Below are 24,487 nucleotides of genomic sequence, written 5' to 3' on the forward strand. Positions count from 1 at the left end.
ATACATCGAACAAACAAACAAATATTGTGGTTACAGAGTTTGAGATAGAAGCATTTCTGAACGTACCTTGTACCGCATGATGTGACGTCACAGTCGGTACAGTCGCCGCATGCCGCCGGCACCAAACTGAAACAAACCGAACCAAACCGGTGAAACTCGGGAAAAGGCTCCAGGGGCGAGTCGTACAAGAGTTTCGAGTCGCCCTGTGATAACCAGACCGTGCTCCCACACATGGAGTTCACTGCGAACGCGAGGCCCGTTCAGTTTCCAAACGGCATTCTTTGTGAGCTGTATGAACCGGCCACGCTGGTTAAAGCGGCAACGCATCGGATTCGTATTCGGGAGGTACCGGGTTCGAATCTCGGCCAGGACACCGAAGATCCCTAGGTCTCTCGTGGTTTTACTCACTACGTCTGGATAGTGCCTTAATTATGCAACAACCACCCCTTTCCAGATTCTTACCAATTCATAATTCATCTATCATCGCACCATATCAGGGCGTGTTCTGAGCTACTGATATCCCCGACATCTTTCGTTGAAGATTTCAGACTCCATCTCGGATACCGATAGCCTATTCTTCTTCAGCAAGGGATCGTTTTGTAATTTGGGAATTAAATAATTTTTTAAATTTTTTTATTGCTAGTGGGGTGGGGCAAAGTCCCTTGTACTGCGGCCACTTCTGGCCTAATGAACCAGCCCCAGATGATAGGTGAGGGTGATTGTGGAGCAATTGATGGAATGAAGATTGGCAGGGGAAACCGAAGTACGCAGAGAAAACGTGCCCCAGCGCCACTTTGTCCACCACAAATCCCACNTTTCTGTGTCTGTGTACAGGTAGAGGCCTTGCGACGAGCCGATCAGCCGTCCAAGGGGTCCTACCGAATGTGTAAGACCTAGAAAAACCGAAGTGAACGGAGAAGTTCATGGTGGTAGGCCTGGGCCCACTGGGGCTGTAGTGCCAAGAGGAAGAATAAACAACAGAACTATTCCGCATTTTCTGGCTTTGTGCTGCTCTCTCGCGACTGAAATCTGATTTTTTTAATGAGGAGTACAGATTATATTGCATATCGTCACGCATGCGTAGTGTATACATAGCCTAACAATTGTCTGAATCACACGGACCACGCCATTCCAAAATATGTTACGGGATCCTGTATTGCAAACTGTGGGGCACGCCCCTGGGAGAAGTTACATAGCAAAAATGAATTTATTACGACCCTCAGCATTTCATACATTTACAAAATATTGATGAAAGCGTAAGATGAGTTGGTTTTATGAACGAAACACACGCAAAGCTAAGGAGACCAGTAAGAGTGGCAAGAAAACCATCGACACACTCCGACCTGAAATTGAGGTTACCTTCCATTGAAACAGTTAATAAAATCTTTTCAAACCCCAAAAGCGCTAACGAAGGCTACCAACACAAATTCTGTCGAGGCGAAACATTACTCCCGGGTATGGATTTCCGATTATGCGCTCACTTTGCACATCTCCTATTATACAGAACGAAAGGGCAGTGCTGTTGACGCGACAAATGACGTAACGATAATGACGTCACATGTGGTTGACATTCCCTGTCGCACTGTATGCAGAACACAGACATTAACATACCGCCACAGCCACAGTGGTAATTATGCGTACCGCCTGATTCAACATGACAAAATCTGCAGTATTCCACACGGTGCATTTACATGTTCGGTACGAGTCTGACAGTAAACAGGGATTTCTTTATAACTGAGACGCTGTTCTTCTGCCGGTCACAGTGGCCGCGCAGTCTAAGGCACGAACTGTCTTCGCCCACTCCAACACTGGAACCGTGAGTTCGAATCCCACTCCAGGCATGCATGTCCCTTTCGTTTATTCTGTTGTTCTGTGTGTAGGTAGCGACCTTGTGACGGGCTGATCACCCGTCCAAGGAGTCCTACCAACTACGTATAGGTTTAAGAAACTGAAAAAGCGGCCAAGGTCCAAAGGGCTGTAGAGCTATACAGAGAGAGAGAGAGAGTTTATTTTCTGTGACTTGGGAACTTAATTTATAAATACAATTTACACGAAATGCACGATACAAAGGCATGCAAATGGGGTGTACTGAATCAAGGAGAATGTTCCGTACTTACGAGCGTCCCTTGTGCCTGTTTCGCTCTCATGTGAGGTGCGAGAGCGCGCGTCCGTTCCTAGGCAACGTGTGTGTGCGGGAAGCGAATCCATTACACCTAGACCCGGTTAGGTGAGGCACTATTATCACAGGAACCAGGTCAGAGCATAAAACTCTTGCAAATGACTGTACCAGTCCTGGATGATGTGGAGCAGACAGCGGAATGAGAATTGGCGGGGGAAACTGAAATACTTCCTGAATACTGAAACCTGCTTCCGTGCCACCGTGTCCACCACAAATCCCATGTGATTTGACCTGGGATTGAACCCAGCCCGCCGCCATGGGAAACCGGTGACTAATGGCCTGAGCTGTGAGTGAAGGCCAACCGAACAAGTTTCAGTAGACGCCGATATTACACCTGGTGGCTACTTCCCGCACTTGGAGACACAACCAGGTTACTAATGAAGTGCGTCACCCTTGATTTAGGATCCGTGACTCTGGTTCCTTGCCCTTACTAAGCATGGCCACGTCTTAAATCTCCATTTCAACCTCGGCAAGCCTTCATCAGCTCACGTAAGCACACGCTGTTTAACTATACACTGCGATATTAGACACCAAGAGGAAGGTGTCTATTATAGGAACACCCAGCTGGAATGTCTGACGAAAACCACGACCGAAGATTTGTTTCCACCTGATACCCCAAGCATATCATTAAGAATCCACGATAAGTGCGTCCCCTGTCACAACGAGATGACATGTCCTCGCGTTGCGGATGCCAGACATGGAGTGCAGCAGTGGTGGACAGCCGACAGGAGGTGGTCGTCTGGCTTGGGAGTTCAGTGGCAGGTTAAGAATGTAGGCTGGCAAAGTATGACACGCTACACAGAGGTCCAGACTTCATGAATCATTAGCAACGGAAAATGTGAAGGACATGGATGCGAATAATCCTTTAAACACTGAGTTTCTTCTAAATACGTAGCACATACGAACTCAGTCCGTACCTCACAGGAAACTCATTACGTCTCCGCTACAAAGCCCAACCGTTTATTGCTGTTTATTGTGAGAACCAAACGGAACACACAAATACACTCTGTGGGCAGAAACAGAGCTTTACTGTGTTAAAGCGGGTGGTACATACAGTAATCACTGGGCTTTAAAGGGCTAAAGAGACTCAGAACAAGCTCGAATGTCAGTCCGTAGTGGGAGTGGCAGTGATACTTCGGGATGGACAAACGGTGGAGGCTTTCTTAGGGAGCTGAGCGACTGCTAGTTTCCCTGGAATGGCACTGCTGTAAGGAGCGGCTATTGTTCAGTGTTCTTATCAGGATGGGGAAGTGTCATTGACTGTATTCTCAGCAGCAGGCCGGCTCGTGATGATACTGGTGATGCGGTTCTCCCGTATCAAGGTTAGGAACAAAATGGATGGCAGCAGAGTCGAACGTGCTCAGTCCATATACGGTCTCCATGGCAACGTTACATTAACAATGACATGAGTATTATGATATGCTCAGGGTTACCAGTGTTACAGACTCGTTAGAGAATGAAACATTTTTATTGGGTTATTAATGGCACCCTGCAAATGTGTCCCTCTTCTGCTTTTACGCCGGTTTATGCAAGAGGTAGGTGGTCACGTGCACGTGCTTCATCTCACAGCACAGGAGAGCGGCAGGCTACGTGACGAAACAAGTTGTTATGGCAATCAGACCCGCAGAAACACACAGCCCCACCCCCATCATTACCATAAACCCAGCAGTAAGGCAATATGAAGGGACGCAGCACGCCATGACGCCGTGTGTGCTGTGTGCTCCAAGAGGCACTGCATTTCTTAGCCCGTGTCACAGCTCAGAGGCTCCCCAGGTTCGAACGCAGGGCTGCTTCCGAATACTTCGGTTTCCCCTGCAAATTCTCATTCCACTGACTGCTCCACACTCATCTGTCCGGCGCTCTTACAACAGGGCAAATAGTGGCGGACGTACCGGAAACCTCTGAGTACAAGACGCGAGCTTCGTTCCACCAACTGGCTGCCATCCAGAGCCAATAACCCGCGCAGATGACAGGACGTTTGTGAAGCAATCAATCGTGACGTCACGACACTACCCACATAACCGAAACATGTGGTTTCGGGGAAAGTTGCTGCCTGACGAAATATTAACGGAAACGCACCCAGTTTCGGCTAGAACCGAAAATCGACTCCGTACACGGAGACATCTGTGTGGACTTATAGGCACCGAGTTCGTGACAGATTGGTAGTTCCGCTCATGACCCTGCTAGTGGCACAGACTCTACGGCGTCATGTGATGAGAAGGCAGCTCCTGCCCGCGACTGGAACCCAGCACCTCTTGAATACAAGTCTAGAGTGTTATCGTTGCCGGCTCCAGTGGCAACTCTAACACTGACAGGCCTGTACTGAGTTCAAATCTCGCTCGATCCATTACCTGGCGACAGGAGGAAGCGAAAGGCCGAAACACCATCCAAGAAGTCCCACCGCTTGTCTAAAAGAGGCGAGACCGAGGATCTCACGGGGCTATAGCACCAAGAAGCAGTCCAGTTTTACAGGTTGTAAAGCTGTTGATTTAGTCGATTGCCCGACGTTTCGGAGGAACCTATAACCTGCACCCTCTGGCTCGAAGTGTAAGCCAAGCAAAAAAAAAAAAAGTGGCAGAAGCGCTAAGCTTGTTGCCTGCTTCTGCTGCCTTTTTGCTAGGCTTACACCTGTCATTGAAGATGGAAGCGATATGCATACGCGAAACGTCGAGGTCTCTCCGAAAACGTGGCGTCACAACCCACAAGACCGCACTCTGCTTACTCACCGCCGTAAGAACCTCACATCCAAAAACGGATCCTTCTTTTGCAGGGCGGATATGAGGCGTGGAGAGAAACGATTTTCCACGGACATGAAAAATCTAATTTTGATTTTGGGAAAAGCGTCTGGTCATTTTCGTCAGTATTCGATGGAGTCTTTTATCCTACAAGGATCACGCGGTCAAACAGGAGTAAAGAAAGACGGACCGTGAAGTTGCCCACATGCATATTATGTTTAGAGGCGGGGCGAAGTGCCACGCTTCCAAGATATATCACAAGGTCACCTCGAGTTGTCACAACAAATAAGGATTTAGCATAATATTAATATTTATAAGTTCCGAGTACGCGGCAGCGCCGTGCCTTCCCCTGGCGGCAGGCCAGGGAACCGGGGACAACAATGGAACAGACGCAGGTTCGATGTTTGTGCAATCAGAGAATACACGAAGCAAAAGACGGCGCTACTGCGACGCTGGTGTTTGCCATGGCAACGGGAGGGTGGGTTTAACAAGCAAAGCGGTTCATGTAGATGAGAAGGGAGCGTAAACGAAGAACTGTCAGATGGGATGGACCTGTAGCACGCATATTGAAAGAAACGAATAACAAATTGTTTGGTATAGTAACCGAGTAAGATGGTTCGCTCGTTTGGTAAGACTTCCGACGTGTATTTGGAAGGTCTCGGATTCGTATCTCAGTCCACAGACTGGCTGTCCATGGTTTCCTTCAGTCTCAGCACCCAAAATTTCCCGAACAGGACCTCAAATTAGGACATGAACACTTCTACGTTCTTTTCAACGTAAATTGAATCTATGCTGATGACAGTCATTGTTTCGGAGCTGCCCCTGTGCCTAATATTAAGAAAAGTGCCAAGAAGATGTATGCGGGAGTGGAGGCAAAGCTCCATGCGTCCTTAATCTGGACACTAGATGAAAGTTAGTTATCACCTTCAATCCCCGATCGCTTTCCCTCCGGATAGGAGGCTGGGTGGGCTCCAGAGCCGCTTCGGATGCTGTGGAGAGGAATCTCTTGCCTATGCCAGGAATCGAACCTCGATTTCACGATCATCCAGCTCACAACCTGGTCACTGTACTGACTGTGCTAACAATAAAAAACTTACGAAGACGGATAGGGGATCCGCAGCACACGACGCTTAATTTCTGTTGGGACCGACGCAATGCAAATCGCATCACTCTGAGCTGGGTCATTGTGTCTGGGGCTAAAGGGGCTCAGGTTACTTGCCGTGGCAGCAGCCTGATGGCCCAGGAGTGCCAACAGAACGAAAAAAATGCTGTAGCTTCTTGGGAGAAGTGCTACGTCTATTAACCATTTAAAGACTTAATTTCTTCTAAATAATTTATAACAATTCAGTCCCTACCTCGCAGAAAACACATTACGTCTCCGCTACAAAGACAAACCGGTTAATGCTGTTTAGGGAAACAGTCGCTGTTTATTGTGAGAACCATACGGAACACACAACTACACTCTGTGGGCAGAATGCAGGCTTTCGATATGTTAAAGCGAGTGGCACATATAGTAACCACTGGGCTTTAAAGGATCAAATGGCACTACCTCAACTTAGTTGAGTGAAAACTCTTCCCTTGAAATATTCCTTCATTAAAGTGAAAATGAAGTTAAGTTAGACAGGTAAGCAGGCAGCGCAATACAATTCTGACATCACTGTTTTCCGTAAATAAAGCCTAATATCACACCTGCGCCTGCTTCGTGGTGTCCGTGTGTTGAAGTTAAGTGGCAAGACATTCATACAGAGATTAATGAAAGCGACGAATTAATACGGAATTCATTCCTAGGCGTCGATAGACACTCACATGTGCCCAACATTCAGAATATGAGATACGGGACGCAGGCTCAAAAATGTTATGTACTGTGACACATTCTCCGTTTCGAGACTGCGCCCTGCTAATAAAGTGTGAAAGCGGTTTCCATGGTGACAGCCCATTTGACAAGATGAGGACAAACAAACAAACAAACAAACAAACATGACCCAATATGCAACCCGCCATCCAAACAAGAGTGTAGCCAAACCTGAGCACAGTGAACACACGTCTGGATGCCTAACCGAAGCAACTCATCCCAGCCGGACACTGCGCAACAGATACCTGCTGTGACGTAGCGCCGTCCGCTCCGTCGCTCCTCGCTCTTGGCCGTCCGCGGTACAACTGAGCGCCGCGCTCCGACTCTCCGCTATATTAGACTGAGCCACCCGGCGTTCCGCAAGCGGCGCCACTCCTCACTTTCTTTCCCTTCACCGTCCTTACCATGACTGTTCACTTCTGTTCACTTCACAGACGTGACGTCACCAACGTTTCCGTGCTTTTATTTGGTCCCATCAGCAGACCACCACGCCCCACCCTCCAAACGCCGTTCGCATGTTCAGTTACTCCGTCCAGAGCGTTGTGTACGGTCTTCATACGACTCAGTCGCGGTATGGAAGGCCGAAGTTCGAGCCCCCACTTTGTCAGTGAACCGAGCGCTCTGGCTGTCCACGCGGGTGACCACTCTGCACTCCACCCTATACGAGCCTCAGCTAGCTCCGTCTTATCTCTCCTGTTTGTGTGCCCTACATGATGACCTGCGGTGCCACGTGCCACCTGATACAGGGTGTTCTCATTCGCAGTGCGGCACTTCCATCACGCCCCCCCCCTCCCCGCCGCAGTATTTTACTGATGATTAGCCAGCTATTCAAGAACGTCCCTGTTGGGCGACCAGAATATTCATCGCAATCAACACAAAAGGCCTGCGTCAAAAGAAACCCTGGATCTGTACCATCCGCTTTCATCCAGTCTCCTTTACAACGTGCACAGCGCCGCTAATTCACTGAGAATAAAAGTGGACATCTGTCATCTACATTTACAGTACTCTGAATTAATTTAGGGAGCCTTATCTCCACGACTCCACACGCCTTTATTGCTTGGTTCTTGTCACCGCGGCAACTACATCTTACGTTATAAATTTTATATCCCCTAACGTACGTCGCCGTCCGCCACATGGTTTCTTTCCCTGACGTCCTCCAACCAAGATTCTGTGTGCATTTGCTGTTTCGCGCCCCGCAATCTAAAATACCAAACGACTGGGGCAAGTCACAAAGCTCCTAGTCACGTAATTTTTGCACATTCATTAATTTACGTCTCTTGGATCGAACTATTCTCGTCAGAGACTAAAGTAAACAACTTTATCAACTGATATGTCAACGCCAAACACATCGCAATCAGCACACACAGATCAATCACGGCACAGGACAGGTTTGCCATGGCTCACCAGGGGCAGCAGGCAACGTCACGGTGACCGGCCACTTCGTATCACTAAAGTGGAAAGCTACTGTTTGTCTAGCCACACGTCCCTGCCCTGGCTTCTGCACGCGCTCCTCGCAGTTGCGCAGTTCAGTGATTCCTGCATCGCGAGAGCATGGCTTCCGGCGCACTGAGTTGCCTAATTGCATTACTGACGCGTTGCTAGGACACGCTAATGCGGCCATCCGACTTCTGTTTTCCGCGAGGTCCGGGCTCATGAGGTGCTGCCAGGGCCGCCAACCAGTGGAATGGAAATTTCCCTCACAGCACTTGCGTTTTAGGCCGAAATGTCTGGAATATAAAACGAAATTTTGTCATAATTAAGAAGTGGATTTATATTTAGGAACAGTAACAAGGCCCTAGTTGCAACGAGATGCATTGCTGCCAAGCAGATTCCAATGCATTTTATCGTTGTGCTCCCGTTTCCCCTAAGCACTACCTCGATCGAGCGAAACGTGACGGGCCGAAATAATTCTGCTTCAGGAGAGAACAGTTAAAAATGAAATTTCACGAACGCTGAGCACAACATTTTGTTCTTCCCTTTAGGAGTGGCACAGACCTGGTTCATTGACGCCATCAAACAATCAAAATTTTCACAAGAGTGAGTCATTTTAATATTATCCTCTAATTCACATCTCGCTTTCCAAACAGATCTCTCACCTCGAGGCCCTACAGAAGTAGGCTGTTGGTTTGTATGTACAGACCCTCGTCTTACAGTGAGTACTAGGGAGGTCCCGGGTTAAACTATCGGCCAGGAGACAGGCTTCCGTGACTTTCCTCAGTTCCTCCAGGCAAGTGTCGGGATAGTGCTTCGAATTAGGCCACGGTCGCTTCCTTCCAAATCCGTTCCGATTCAGCAGACACCCATCAGTCATTATACAATTAGACGCCAAGTAGTCGAAGTCACTGACAGCGTCATCAATCAACCATAGCCTTAACAATTCGTGCTATATGTCCAGCCCATGTATAAGAGCAGTGCAGTCTGTCCATGCTGATGTTTACACACCGACTCGAGACGGAAACTCTTCAGCAGGGGTAGCTCAGTCAGTATAGCTACTGAACAACTGAGGAGGGGGGCTTCCAGACCGGCTATGAGGACCCAACTAGTCTGCTGTCCAGTGGACACCGGTGGCTCGTTCTCAGACAGCAATGCGGCATGGCGTGAAGCTGAGTCTAAGAATGCGTTGAGCGATACCTCCGTTCCCCCATACTCCTTCATAGTGTGGTGCGGGAAAGTTTATTTCGCACGCCTATAACGGGCAATGCACTCGCTCATGCCTGGCCTGCCTACACGCTATGCTCGGCTGTTACAGCAGAAGAAAAAGGAAAACTTGTGCCTGCTCTGAACTAATTAAGCACTACGCCATTAAGACGTGTGGGTGAATGGATGCATACATCCACGTATTGACTTAGGCACTAGTTTCAGTGGTCAGCTTCACGCCCCCGGCCGCTTTACCCCTGGGACAGAGCCCTCCGTACCCATTTGAGAGGAAGCTGGGTGAACCTCAGAACAGGTTTGGACGACGTGGAGAGGAGAAAAATCTTATTCCTACCGGGACTCGAACGCCGACCCATCGGTCTCAGACAAGTCGAAACGGAAGGGACATGACAGAGATACGAATCAGGAATCTGTAAAATGCGTCACCCGTCTCTCAAACCGAGCTACCAAGCGTGAGCTAATATTGTGGTCTCTTGGCTGACACCGTGCAGTCCGGTACGTGGTTATCAGCATCGTAAGTCTAGCCTGAACAGGGAAGCAGAATGTTTCCGGTAGCCGCATACCAGACTGCACGGTGCCACAACCCACATGGCCACAGCATGAACCTTCATGACCTTGGAAACCTGAAACTCGCAATCACGGTCTTGTGGAGGGTAACGCCGTGAAGTCTCCTCTACCCTGACGACGGAGGCAGCAGGTCTCTCTCTAAGTTGGTACCTCTCTTCCAAATCACACCCCACAAACAGCAGCGAGAAACTCCAATGTCAGGTTCCTAGCCATACGCACGCATGCGCTGTCTAGTTCCTCAGTGTTGTGGAGCTGCACTGGTTATGAATCCCGTTACGCGTCTGGAAGCCCGAAGTTCGATACTCTGCCCCAGCACTGTTTATCCTCACTGAGGATAGTTCCTCAAGACAGGCCGTGGGCACTTGCGCTTAGTGTACTAACCGCCAACAATCGTTCTGCCGTATGCGCAGGGTGAGTGGCAACCCGAACGGGCGGGGCCGACTCAGCATAGTGTCCGACCGGATCGCGCTCTCAGTCAGCTGATCCGTTTTAATATTATTTCACCTATGTCTAGTTCTGTTATGCAACAATGACCTTCCTGTTCACTTGTCCAGTGAGTTGCTGCCCAAGAAGTCGCAGGTTAAACAAGCCCCATACTGTGTGGCGTATATGGCGACTTCTGGGGAGAGAGCCTCCGGAGCCCACCGGATAGTAGGCCGGTTGGGCCCTGGAGCCGGTCTGGACGCTGTCGAGAAGAGGCGTCGGTCCCTCAGCCCAAGTCCAGCTGCCGTAAAGACTGAGCTCTCGCGGGGTTGCAGATCTGGACTCACACGCAATCCTGCCTGGGGAGGAAGCGGCTGGCTGACTCCTCGGCAGCTACACGACACATGCCAAAGTTTCGCAGGAAAGAGGCACTAGGAAGACCGAGGCGTAGTTGGGAGCAGCCAACTGCAGACTCTTGCGGTCACCGGGTTCCACAGAGCGCTAGGAATTTCCTGAGTGGCTCAGCGGCTTAACGGCTTTTCAAGGTCTCATCTCCATGGAGTTCCCTAGTCGGATATGCAGCTGGCTACCTTCCCTTTGAATTACGCCGCTGAATTTGTCCGCACAATGGGCACAACAACAACAACAACAACAACAACAACAATAACAACAACAATAATAATAATAATAATAATAATAATAATAATAATAATAATAATAATAATAATAATAATAATAATATGGGCCTAGGGCGGATGCACAGAATCAAAGAATATGTAACTTGAAAGTTAATATTTAATGTAAGCCCTATTGTTGTACGAAGTGGGAGACTGAGATGGGTGGGTCATATAGCGCGCATGAAGGAAATGGGGAACGCAAGTTCGCACTGATGCAGTTAGACGCAACGAAATGGCAGGCAAACACGACAAGTTGTGTTGGGTTTGAGGCTCTCATAGCAGTGCCTACAAAAAGTACTATATTCTTGCATGTGACGCCGTCTAGTGCAGTGGCAGTCCGTCGACGTTTCGGATGAGCGTACACACCATCTTCAGAGACAAAGCTAAGCAAGCAGCTTGGTGTTTCATTTCTGCTGATTGCTTGATTGATTTACTGTTCGACCATGAAAATGGAAGCAGTACGCTCATCCGAAACTCCTATGAACTTCCAACGGACTACACGGCGTCACATGACAGGAGACAGGCCTGCTCAATGCGTCAAAGTTAGGTTGGAAACCTCATCGAAATGGGCCATTTAAACCAACACGTATGATAGGATAATATTAAAATGGTTTGGATAGAGATACAGAATGAGAACTGGCCCAGGGTTCCCACTGACTGACTGATCCTAGAGCTCCATGCCAACGAGCCGAGCTGCCCGGAGGCGGCGTGCAAGATGTCTGGCCAGCGTCTGGACATCCAATTCACTGCTGCTTACGTCACTATATAACGTAATTTCAGCGCAACATTCTCTGTGTAATATCGACCAATCAGGGAGGGCGCACTGTGTCACAGTGGCAGCTCCAAGGCTCCGCAGAGGACACATCCGCGCATGAAGGCCTGAACACCCGGTAGCCCGCGGCGGCCGCCGTTCTGCTAGCGACGCGCAGCGCAACAGGTTGGCCGCGCGGTTACGTGGAACAGCGGTACATGTTCTCAGCTTCTCGCCGAGCGGGTCGGGACACCGACTAATCACAGTTCCTCTATTGGGCCACAACCACTTCCACCCAAATTGCCTCCAATTAATTACTCACGAATCTTCATATGACATCCGACACTATTCAGCCTGAGCTACCCAGCTTCTACTTCTCAAATTCTTCTTCTTGTCGTTTACATAACGATGATACGTCAACAATAAACTGGAAAGGATAGGGAAACGGCTGATAGCGGCCAAATCGCGGAAGCATCCAGGAATTTGGAAGCCTCATTCAGGATAACCTGTTTCCCAACCGGGATTCGAAGCCAGCATCTCCCAATTTCCGGTTTAGAGCCTTACCGCTACGACAACCTGCTCGTTCATTTCTTGTTCTTCGTCTCCTCCGTTTTCTGTTCACCGCTTCTTCCTGTCACGTGACAAGCCTGTGCTGCAGTAACCACGTCCCACCGCTAGGACACGAGGCTCGGATGCGCCGTAAAACATGCGACGTGATCCACTCGCGATTCGTGAGGAAGGTTCGTGTTGTCCTATGCAATGCTGTTTTGCTTCCCACAGGAATTACGTCACAGACACAGCGGAAGTAATCATTCCAGAAGTCTTGTACACAACTTCCGGTTCACAGCCCTCACAGTTGCATTTCCCCGCCATCTTGTGTGATCAGAAAATGGAAAGAACCAACGGCTAACAGAACCCAGAGGTGCAACACAGCTGATGGCGGTGCCTGTCGTTGAACTCTGGAATGTCTGAAGCAATTACAAGCAATTTACAGAATATGATGTCTTCAGGAGTTCATGGAGGTAGGCCTAGGCCGACTGGGGCTGAAGTGCCAAGAAAAGAAGAAGAAAGATGTCTTCAGGAATGCTATTTTGGTTTCTGTATTCATAAAGAATAGGCAAAAGACATTAAAATTAAACAGAGGCCAGCTATAAATGGAATCATTTGCAAAATGTCTCAGCGCATCATACGTAATTTCTCTTTCTGAGGTGCGATATTTCACAGCTCTGAGATGCAAAATGCGCCAGGCAAGTTACTCAAATCACACGACAGTCTGTATTCTGAAGAATGTGTCAAAGAATCCTGATTAGTGTCATCGCCAAGTTTTATCTTCACATCCGTTTATATCCTTTCAAATGAAACTTGTTTACATTTCAATCCCGACTTGGATACTGACATCTCTGCTTATCTGTCCATTGCTGGTATCTTACGCGATCGTTAATCTTATCAATTCTTTTGTATTTGGCGAAATTCTCTTTGTTTCTCAACTACACAGAATAATATGGAAACAAAATTTATTTATACATCATCATCAGTCATTTGTTTCACGACTGTCTAAAAATCACGGCCACTGAGAACATTCAACTGGTTCCACTCGGCCTACAATTAAATGCAAGAAGTCTCTACTGCGTTACGATACAGAAGAGAGATATTTTCCGTCATTTTGCCGCGAAACAAACATCTCCCGTAGAATGGCGCACCAGTTTGCAAGGAACTACAAAGTACGTAATGTAATTTACGCTTTATTAATTAATTTTCCTCGTCCCCGAGATGAAATACTGGATGCATTATGGGACGTCTGGATAGAAAATTAACTAACTAAACTGACTGACAAAGGGAGCACGCGGTAGCGTAGTGGTGGAGGTGCTACGCTACAAGCCGGAAGGTCGCGGGTTCAAATCCCGATGAGGTTATTGGATTTTATCCTTATCATTAATCCCTGCAGCCGCACTAGGCCCTGGGGTCTACTCAGCCTCTAACAGAAATGAGTACCAGGAATTAATTAAATAATTTTCCCGGGGAGTAAAGCGCGGCCGGCGCGTAAGGCTGACAACCTTACCGCCATCTTTGAGCCGATTGTCTAGATAGTGTGGGAACCTCAAAGTCTCACAGCCCTATGGGCCTTCACGGCCTGTTACAGGGATAGCTTTACTTTACTTTTTTTACTTACTGACTGACAAGCTACAATGAGTTAAGTCCTTACTGAGTGGTAATAACCACTGTTTGTTATTTCCCAAACGTTTTGGAGCCAGAATGTTCATTACCTTATTCACAAGAGTCTGCTCCTTATGCAGAGCGAGATGTAGCCAACCAACACTCTTTATAATCACTGTCCTTTAGTATTATCCTCCCATCTACACTTCGGTCTTCGAACTAGTCTTGTCTCATTAGGTTTTCCGACCATAATTCTGTATGTGTATGCACTTCTGGCGTCTCGTATGCATGCTACATGCCCCGCTCACTCAATAGTCCTTGATTTGATCACGCTAATATTTGGTGACGTGGGGATAATCATGAATGAAAAATGGGAAAGTCGATTTAATTAATTTATTGCCGTCTGGCTGCAAAGAATGGTGGGTTATTCTCCGCAGTTCAGACGGAACCAACAATAAGGCCGCCTAGCGGCAGACCTCAAGAAATGAGAGCGGATGAAACAGAAGAGAATCGCAGCGTGTTTTGTAGCGACGCTCCACTGTCACTGTCTTCCAGATACGCAAGAACCCGTTCAGCCGTCCCTTTCTCTCGGAGCAACGTACACAAGTGTGCCAATTAATGCAGCCATCTCCTGCCACTAACAGCTGAAAGTCAAATCGGAGAATGCAGATATTTTTTGTTTCTGTGCTCGTTACATCTGAGCTTCAGCGCAACACAGGCGACCTTCACTTTTATTGGAGTTTGCTAGGGACCCGGGGTCTCCCGCTCACAGGCCACTTATAAAAGGCATTACTGACGAAGCAAAATAAAGGCCCAAAGAGGCCCTCCTAACTGAGCACTTTTCACGAATCTCATGACAGATTATTTTTGGTAGACCCACAAGATTACGTCTATTACCTACAACCGCAGGGATCTAACGGCGCTCTGTGTTACCATAAAGTCACGCAGCATCATTACGGTTTTCACTATATGGACAGAGATGCTACTTATGTAAGAGCGGTCTGTGACGAAGCAAGATGCTGAAGCGTGTTCTGGGCGACTGAGGACAACCAAGAGTGGCAACCGATACATCACGATTGCATGCGGACCACGTAGCAGAAGCAGACTTGTGGGATCCTCACGGGATTACAGCGATAGTGTGCGGCGGGTTCATATGAAGTGTCCCATAACCATAAAATCAGCAGACATTATCAGGCGTCCTAGTTTGTATTTGAGACGGCGTATCGGAGGCCGTTCGCTCTATGAAACGACTTTTCAAATACAAATTATGGCGACGAGTAATGTCCAACGCACCATCGTCACGACCTTCTAGAACTAATAAAATATCGTGTTCGGGGTCTACGCCATTTTAATTCTGATTCAGTACGTCACTTCTGAAGAAACATGCGGGGTCGCGACGGACTGCCATGAAGAAAATTATATATAAATAGGTAATGTGGGAAACAAGAAAGCAGACGGGGAGATAATATTAAAATAGATCTCACAGAAACATTGTGAAGATCATAGATGGATTCAATGGCTCTGCATAGAATCAGACGATATGATTTTGTTCCAATGGCAATTAATTAGTAGACTTCACTGACCATTGGCTAGAAAAGATTTAACTCTTTGGTAGCTGAACAGTATGAACATCCGTCACGGATGAAGATTCTGAACCAGTTCCATGCATTTCCCATTCTCGTATCATTCAGCCTTTGAGGTACACTTTAATGTTATCCTGCCATTTCATTCTTCATTTGGCAACCAGCCTTCTTCGACCGTCCCTCACAGAATTCTGTGTGTGCCACCTACATTCACGTTTTCCCTCTAACAATGGCAAGGTGCCGGGATGATCTGGTTCAGCACTAAATCAAATTAGCTTTGGTCATGACGCAACAATGCGGTCTCCAGTGACGGGGAAATGGCTGAATGGTCTCGGCTTTCTTCCGACTGCGCATTGTTTCTCGCGAAAGCGTGGCGACATGGTGCGGCCGAGCGGCAAACCGACGCGATGGACCGCGACACATGCGCAGTGACACATCTGCTGCATCTCCAGTGTTGCCACATGTACGCGCATTGTTGGAACTCGGTTGATATGAAGAAAACAATGGCTGCCGTCCCACTGCAGCTATTCAGAAACTATCTCACACATCGCGCGCTTCTCGTTGTCATGGTTACGGTGCCATGTACTCATGCCGTCACGAGTTAGTAAAATGCACTGTTTAGGGTGAAGTTCGGCAGAAACAGAGTGGCATGGAAGTGAACGCCTTCTTCCAAATCCTTACCCTTTAACCAATCATGATCAGATTCTCCGTTCGGTAGCTGGAGACGCAGACGAACAGCTTTTGGGCTGTAACCCAACTTGGCAAGAGTGTGACACCACAGGAAGTCAGCATTCCTGTGGACATCTGCCTCTGTCACGGCGGCCGCGCGAATGTGTTCGAGCCGGGAAGTTGGAGCGTGGTTTCCCGACGGGACGACGCATCAGGTACCGTCGGCGGGGGGCGGGGGCGATGTTTGTGCTGACGGCAATCGTGCAAACATCACGTCCGCGTTCCTGCTGTTTACTTTTCGGTCCGGACTTAATGACGCGGTGAAGCGTGACGTCACCGTACCAGCTGACTGTCAGTGGACATAATTGGACAGCACGGGAACTATAAGTCGACTGCGAATACGTGACCAATTAACCCACAAGGCACAGTGGTTACTATATGTACCACAGCTTTTAACATTCGGACACTCCGCATTTGGTAAATAAACACACTGAATTTCTTTTTTGTGTTTCGTATGATTCTCATAATAAATTCGATTTTCTTCCCAAACAGAATTAACCGGGTTGGGCTTTCTTATTTCCGCGGAGCACAGAACTTAATTTTTGAATATTATTTTGACGAACCTCAGGATTTAAAGAGAATCAATCAATTAATTAATGAACTGACGAGTAAGGAAATGAAAATGGACCACATGATACAAATAAGTAAAACAAATGATTTCATAGCTCGGCACGGTCGCCATGTTGGTAATTTAGGTGGAAGGGCATTACAAAGCGTGCTTATGTACAATGCCATGAGCGCGGGACAGACACAAGGGTTCTTAAGAAACAATTGCGTCTGCTGTCCTGTCTCCTGTAACGCGATCCCCGCCCGCCCCAAAGGCAATGGAGTCATCTCCATCAGAGCAGCGCCCGAAAAGTATAAAACGCAAATAAAATAACACGAGGAAACAAAAATGGCGTTGCTAAGCGACATAGGATGTAACTTCACTGCCGGGGTCAATATGTTTGCTGTCGAACGCGTGCTGCCAGCTGGTGGTCACCACGGAAACCACTATCACTGGCCTACATGCACCCAGCGCTCACGTAGTTACGCCGTAAGACTAACTTCGCGGGGCTGAGTCAGTTTTGTACAAACGACACAGCACGCACGTGAACTACACGACTAATAATAAGAACTTAAAATCAAGAGAAATAAACGAGATCTCCCACCATCAGGAGGAAAACAACATGACCCAATGTCGACTCAAGATATTTTAATATAATAACTAATTTTTACGTGGAAATTTTAATACAATTTTAAATAAATTGGGAGGCTACTGTATGGAAAAGTGAACACCATATTGCGCGCAGTGAAAAACCCCGGTCAGAATAACCAGGAAATACACTAAAAGAAACTCATCATACGTAAATCTACACTTCAAGAAGCGCCATTTTGAGTGCCTAAAACAAACAACAAAACCAACCGTGATAGCAAAATTTATATTGAGAGCATTAGTCATATCTAAAGTGCATATTGTTAAAATATCTTATGTGACAGTGTTTCCTTATCGTAGTGGTGCGCCTCTGAGGATGATTCCTTTGAATCGAAACATGTAAGGTGAATGAGGACTGAAGTGTTGTAAGCTTGTATGTCACACTGGACTGAACTTTTCATTATCTACTCTGTCATCGTCCTCGATTTGATCACTGTAAAAATATTTGGGAGAACAACAGGAAAGAAGGGTGTAAAATTAGAAACGGGTAGCCATGTTTGTGGTGTGGCTTGTCCCACAGGGCGTCTACACTGACTGACGGTTTTACTCATGACTTCTATGCATATGTTGGGATAGTAAACAGAAACATTTCACTTCCGCTTTGTTTCAGATCCTTAGCAACACGACACGAATCGGCAAATCAACAACGACAATAAACTTTCAACTGAAGTTTACAGCCAGCCAGCCAGCCCGAATCTCAGCAATACAAGGTGCCGCTGCATTGCCGTGCCATCTGTTGGCAACCGCCTCTAAGCATCATAGCCCAACCTGTCGGCCTAGGGTCAGAAAATCAACTACTCCCAAACGTAACCATGTCATACTGTCAGTTTCCTGCCGATGCCGACGCCAAGAGTTGACAGGACGTCGTTATGTCACCAAATACTGAAACAACTCTCGCGTTTCGTGACAACGGGTGCCTGTCTCACGCCAGTAATAACTGTCCTGAATTTCTGTATCCTGGGGCAAATTTAGTATCGCGTGTCCTCGGCAATGCGCTTGACAAATATTAATGTCGATAAGAGGAACAATCGGTCGTGTAGCATGAATGTGGTAAATCAGGAATTAATAATGAATGTTGACTGAGAAACCTCAAAGTAGAAAAATATATGAGGAAGATAATATTAAAGTAAATAACATTTCTTTAAATGAACGTTCTGCTGGAGGTGATTATGAAGATAATGCATTCTGAGATGTGACGCCGTGTAATCTTGCAGATAATTTTTTACTCCTATACCGCGAAGACGCAGGCACGAGGGTCACCGCAAATACCTACAAGACTGCACGGCGTCACATTCCACAGGATGGAGTAATCTTTGTTTACGCAACTTGATATGCGCTGGAGTGGTGGACTTTTGTGATAACGGTTATGAGCCTTCTGAAGCAGAGTTCCAATCAACTCTTGATGAGTGAAATTAATTTCGGAAGAAACACGCTTTGAACTTATATCACGGCCCAGTTTGCAGCTTATTTCAATAAATACTGACATACCAAAAAATTTGCGACAAATTAATCTAGAAAAATGACCGATTAGTTTGTTGTTACGTCCAACTGCGATGTATAAACTGGCCGTACAAATCTGCCACGTTTACTGCATTTTGCTGTAAAGCAATTTGGAATAGTAAAACTGAAAGAAATACATCGATTCAAACATCATCCCATTAAATGAGAGCTAATCCTGCTAAGGCGCCGAGACCGGCTCGGAAGCACACGCGTATCCTCCTGATGTAGCATAGATGTCGCCGGCTTGCATGTTGGCTGCAGATGCGGCTGAGCTGCGGTGAACTTGTCGAGCAATAAACAAAGAATCTTCGGCCTTGCACATTTATTTGAATTCGAGAGTTAGGTCTCCGGCTTAACTATTCTTCTGTCGTCAGAACTATTTCTTCAGCACATATCAATGTATGCAGTAGGACTAAATACCATCCTCCAACGAAGAGAAGGCGAGGCAAGTGGTAGGTAGAACTTGTCGATCCTGACCATTCTTCCATTCATTTAGGGACACACTGAAGTTCAGTGCACTAACGGCAATGGCAAATGACCGGAAATAATGCGGATGTTTTCAGTTTCGAAGATACAGGAGGGCGGGACACGGTACTTGGCTTTCCTTACCTTCACTTAAGTGTAGAAAGATTAACGTACCCTACTACCAAAGCTGGGATAGCTCAGTCAGGATAGTGACTCGGCTATGGGCGCAGCTTCTGGAGGGGAAACATATTCGTATCTCTTTCACAGCGTTCAGATCGGACTCCCTTCCAATGGATGCAGGGATAAAGCAACCGAAGCGTGAGGGTAACCGCTTACCGCCACCGCGTGTCAAGGTTAAAGCATGGAGCTGTTGTATCTCCACGCCACGAAGACATAGCGTGGTTCTTACTCAGTGGTTAAGCTAACGCAAGGGACCAAGGCTCGAAGCAATGATTGCCACTGAGTTCTTATCAGTTTCCAGCTGTGCGCACCGAAGCAACTCGTCACGTGGTAGCGCCATATAAGGAACACACGTCAGCCACACGATCGCAGTCTGGTGACAATGATCGGCGTGATGAAGTTCTTCGCTCTGCTGGCGGTTTGCCTCGCATTTGTACTTCTGCAGGTGAGTGGTACCACTGGCTAGGATACTAAGGCAACTAACTAAGCACTACGCCATGAAGGCGCATGGGGGAGTTGATGTATAGAGCCACACTTTCTTAACCTAGGCACTAGCTGGAGGTGACTGGTCAGCTTCACGCCCCTGCCGCTTTACCACCGGGGAAAGAAACCACTGTACCCATTCCATAGGAAGCTGGCTAGGGCCCCCAGCCGGTCTGGACGACGTGAAGAAGAGAAAATTTGTGACCCTACCGGGCTCGAACTCCGACCCCTCGATCGTCCAGCCCGTAGCCAGTCGCTATATCGGCCACACTATCCTGGGTCGGCTAATTTATTTTAGTAGCATTTAAAAATTCTGTTTCTATCTCACAGAAAACACACGATGTCTCCATTACAAAGAACAACTCGTTAATGTCATTCAAGGCAACAACCACCGTTTGTTGGGAGAGACTTAGCAGACACAGTATATTTGCCTCCATCTTCAGAGTATATGCGCGTCCGCTACAAACCCCAACCGGCTAATGTTGTCAGTGCAAATGTTCGCAACATCGGAAAAGGCGGAACGCAACACAGAAAACGTACGAGACTTAAACGTGGAGGCGGTCAAGTTAAAGTGACTAAGCAGTCGTGGAGTTAATTCATGACCTGTTGTGCCAAGCCCAGACTGACAGACATACACAGGACCATGTACTACTGAATTTGCTCGCAGGACAGGACAGACCCGTCCTCTGGTCAGAGCGAGCGCCCCACATCAACAAAACCGTAAGTCTCTGACAGAAACAAAAATCTGGTCTTGGGTTCTGGATCTCGTTTGACAGCAAGACAGACTGGCCGACAGACCGCCGGTTGTAACGTGATTTTGCGTTCGACTTGTTTCGGCATAATATGAAACATAAATAGACATTACGGGCAAAATGCTGAGTACCTTAACGTTCACAAGTTGGTACAAATGTTTACCACTGTGACATACTGGTATGAAGGACACACACTTCATGACTGACAGCAGCACCTGCCAAAATAACAGAGGATATTTATATCCCGCGTCATTCTGTAGTTTACTTAGCAATACACACTCAACTTCTTGTGCTTGCAGGACATCCCCACATGCACAGGAGTGCCTTACCCGAAATGTCTGTGCATCATAGAGTACCCCAATGGAACAAGCGCGAGCTGCTGCCCCTGATATCACAAAATATTGCCGTGTGACGGAAACAGTACAACAAATGCTTCACTGTTTTCCCATGTAGCAACGATGGATTAATAAACTAAGAAAATTCAACGGTCTCTTAATTTGTTATGCAAACTTTCGTACATGTATTTCTATCCCCTGTGTGTCCCGTATTGCACTCCCATAGCTTACATCTGTCCGTCATATCGCCCTTCCTCTCCCGTTTCCTTTGCATTAAGACGGTTATGATGATAGGTTGCTCTTTACCATAAACAATGGTAAACGCCGTGTCAGGAAGATCACTTCCACATTTAATTTCCATGGAAGCGGTGTGAGAACAATGACAATGACAATATCCTGTGTAATGATGGTGATGATGTCATTAAGGTTTAGGCGAATCGAGACCTTCGTGAACTCTTTTGTGGGCTATTCAGATTATATGCTGACAATAGGATAAATTGGAAAGGATTTGGAAGAAGTCGGTCATGAACTAGGCATATGTCTGGAGGAACTAAGGAGAACCACTAAAAGCTTAAATGACGAGAGACAGTGTCTCGATCGACACTCGAACTGAGGAACCGCCAGAATATGAGATGAGTGTCACCGCTACGCCTAGCATTTCGCTAACTCCATGGAGCAGAATTCTTATTGGGAAACTAATACGTGTCGTTGCTCACTTAGTCACGATATTCCCCTTCCTGTACGGAATTCGAAAATTCATTACCGTGTTCGGAAGAACCAACTGACGCATGTTACCGTCAGAATACGGAAACGTGGCGAGGACGCGCCCTCATACTTAAGTGTGGGCAGTGAATGTGCCCGCGAATAGATTCTCTCAGAGAGCCTTAATTAAAGGTAATCTATATACATTCTGTGCTGACAACAGCAATCGGAGTCTTCTGCATCCTGTCCAATAATTCCTCTCGTTTTTTCATACACTTAAAACGAGAAATTGTTATGGGGTGGGAGCGATACCGAGATTCTGATGTATTTACGTTTTCAGCCACCTGATTACGTAAAATGGTTTATGGTATGTCGCCTGCCTGCCTGCCTGCCTGTATGTATGTTTACGTCACCCTACGTGCGCGTCTGCCACCGCCTCTGCATCTGTGCGTCTGCGCCGCCTACCGTCAACATCAGTCTGAGCCTACGTCAGCGTCTGTGCGCATCGGCGACCGCAACTACGCCTATGTCTGCGTGTGAATGTGACTGCGTCTACGTCAGGGTCTGGGTGTGAATGTGACTGCGTTTGCGTCAGGGTCTGCGTGTGAATGTGACTGCGTTTGCGTCAAAGACTGCGTGTGAGTCACCAACTGTGACTGCGTCTGCATAAATGAGCCACTCACCTCCATCTTGTGCATAGAAACTTCACCTTAGCTTTATCTCAAAGAAAACACAAGTCCCTATTAGGAGCAAGGACTTGGCATCTGGGACTCGTAGCTGGTTACTTAGAAAATAATGTAAAACCCAACATTGTGGGCAAAACGGAGAATTTCTGACTGTTAAGGTAGGCGGTAGGTACAAAAACCACGGCGATGTAAGGGGCCGGGTTCCCTGCACAGCGCCCGGCACGAAACCAGAACGTGTACTCTTTTTAAGGTTTCAAAGCTGGCCCAGGCAAATTGCAATGAACACACATTTCTAGGCATCCAGAATCTTCCTGTATTCTCTGGTTCTTATCTCGAGATGTTCCCGTTCTTCCCAGTACAGTAACTCACGACAGGCCTTGACTGCACCTGTCAGGGCACGTAGAACCTTCTCTGATGTTTGCGGTTCTAGGCAACCTTGAGTTTGAACAATAGGACTGCTATGAATGACAGGAACAAGATATGGTGCCAACAAGGAAAACTTCTACTTCCCGTTACAAGCCGAAGTTGCTATGGCACAATACTGATGAAACGGGAACTCCCTTAGATCCACACCCGCATAACATCGTCAGTACCTAAATATATAGCGTCGGGTGGTACTTTCATTCATGAATTATAAAGGATTTGGAAACTACAGAAAAAATTGAAAGATATATTTTATGCCCAATAAGCGTTTTCTGCAATTCATACGGTTCTCGGGATGATCAAGAAGCAAAGGAGCGAGCGCACCTGAAATGCTAGGCTACCCGGCGTACATTTCCTATCCTGTGTGCTCCCCTGTATTCCCGAGACAAGCTGACGCGGAACCGGGCGTGCCGTGGCAACCAGATTATTAAACGTGGGCTCTCTCATTTGCAGGAAGTTCCAGACTGCGCCGTCTTGCGTCCTGCCTCTACGAACGGCAAATTTGTCGCGTGCTGCCACGAGTGACAGGAGACAGAACACCACAAAAACCGTTTTACGATACCATGGTGATACCATGTGAAAGCAACAGAATAGTGAAAGAATGAAGGTAGCAAATGGTTTCCAGTATCACTGAAACAAATGAACTACATGCTTTTCTCCGCCCTCGACGCATGTTCCGGATTCTCGCAAGAGGCAGTTGTCTAGACTGCCAACAGATGGCAATGACACATTCAAGGGATCGAAGGAAAATGACACAAGACATTTTAAAAGAATGAACTCATGTCCTTACAATTTGCAGTGTGTTACACTGAGTATGAATATATTTAGTTAGATAATAATATGCTAGGAAACTCTCGCTGCGCTAAGAACATTGAAGGGGTTTTTTTTTTTTTTGAAAAAGTGTAACACAAACTTTACACGTGTAGCAAGCAGCATACCTCTTTTGTTGAATTCTTGCATGCTTCTTGAGCTGCCAAAAAAGGGTAACTTCTGACTACAAATTTTACACTCATATTGTTTCTGTCCAGCTGAGCAGCACGTCTATAAAACAGGAAATCTGACTGCATTTCACAGGAGTAAGACTTCTCTCCGGCGACATAATGAGTGAGATCCCAACAGTAACGTAAAACCCAAAGCTACAGATGCATATACGCAGTCATATGGCTTCGCACCGGAATGCAATACGAATGTTTTCCACAACTATAAGAATTTTCTCGACTGTAGGTGATCGATCCGAAGAAACGGTATTTTGCAAACGGTATGTCTTTTTCCCGTATTGTGCAGGCTTGTACCTCATAAGGATTCTGGTTATTTCAGATCCCCGAAATTCGTAACTTGCTTTGAAGACATTACATATTGACCTTTCTAGTACATATCTGGAATTTCTGGGGCTCAAAGCCGACTTCATGCTGCAGAGAACAGAGACATGTCTGGCTCCTACAGGGAACTGAACCGATTCAT

At 47.1% G+C, this 24,487-nt stretch overlaps 1 protein-coding gene and 1 long non-coding RNA gene across 5 annotated transcripts in view; one reads left to right on the forward strand and one right to left on the reverse strand.

Moving 5' to 3' along the window:
• The window catches only part of LOC111863979 (neprilysin-4), a 65,875-nt gene that overhangs the window by 29,466 nt on the left and 11,922 nt on the right, over positions 1–24,487 (reverse strand). For 2 of the 4 annotated variants that reach the window (XM_023850833.2, XM_023850836.2), the window contains exons 1-2: positions 7,012–7,116; positions 67–126 (exon numbers count right to left, since the gene is read on the reverse strand). In XM_023850833.2, the coding sequence (XP_023706601.1) occupies positions 67–78 (12 nt within the window). In that variant the 5' untranslated portion in view covers positions 79–126; positions 7,012–7,116. Of the gene's footprint in view, positions 1–66; positions 127–6,937; positions 7,117–24,487 lie in introns of those variants that run through there. The other 2 variants (XM_023850834.2, XM_033751274.1) reach the window with 2 other exon arrangements.
• On the forward strand, positions 19,988–21,365 carry LOC111863995. The gene is made up of 2 exons (XR_002842714.1): positions 19,988–20,090; positions 21,180–21,365. It is a non-coding gene; the product is annotated as an uncharacterized LOC111863995 (long non-coding RNA).

The sequence above is a fragment of the Cryptotermes secundus genome, unplaced genomic scaffold (genome assembly GCF_002891405.2).
Source record: "Cryptotermes secundus unplaced genomic scaffold, Csec_1.0 scaffold279, whole genome shotgun sequence".
Taxonomy (NCBI): Eukaryota; Metazoa; Arthropoda; class Insecta; order Blattodea; family Kalotermitidae; genus Cryptotermes; species Cryptotermes secundus.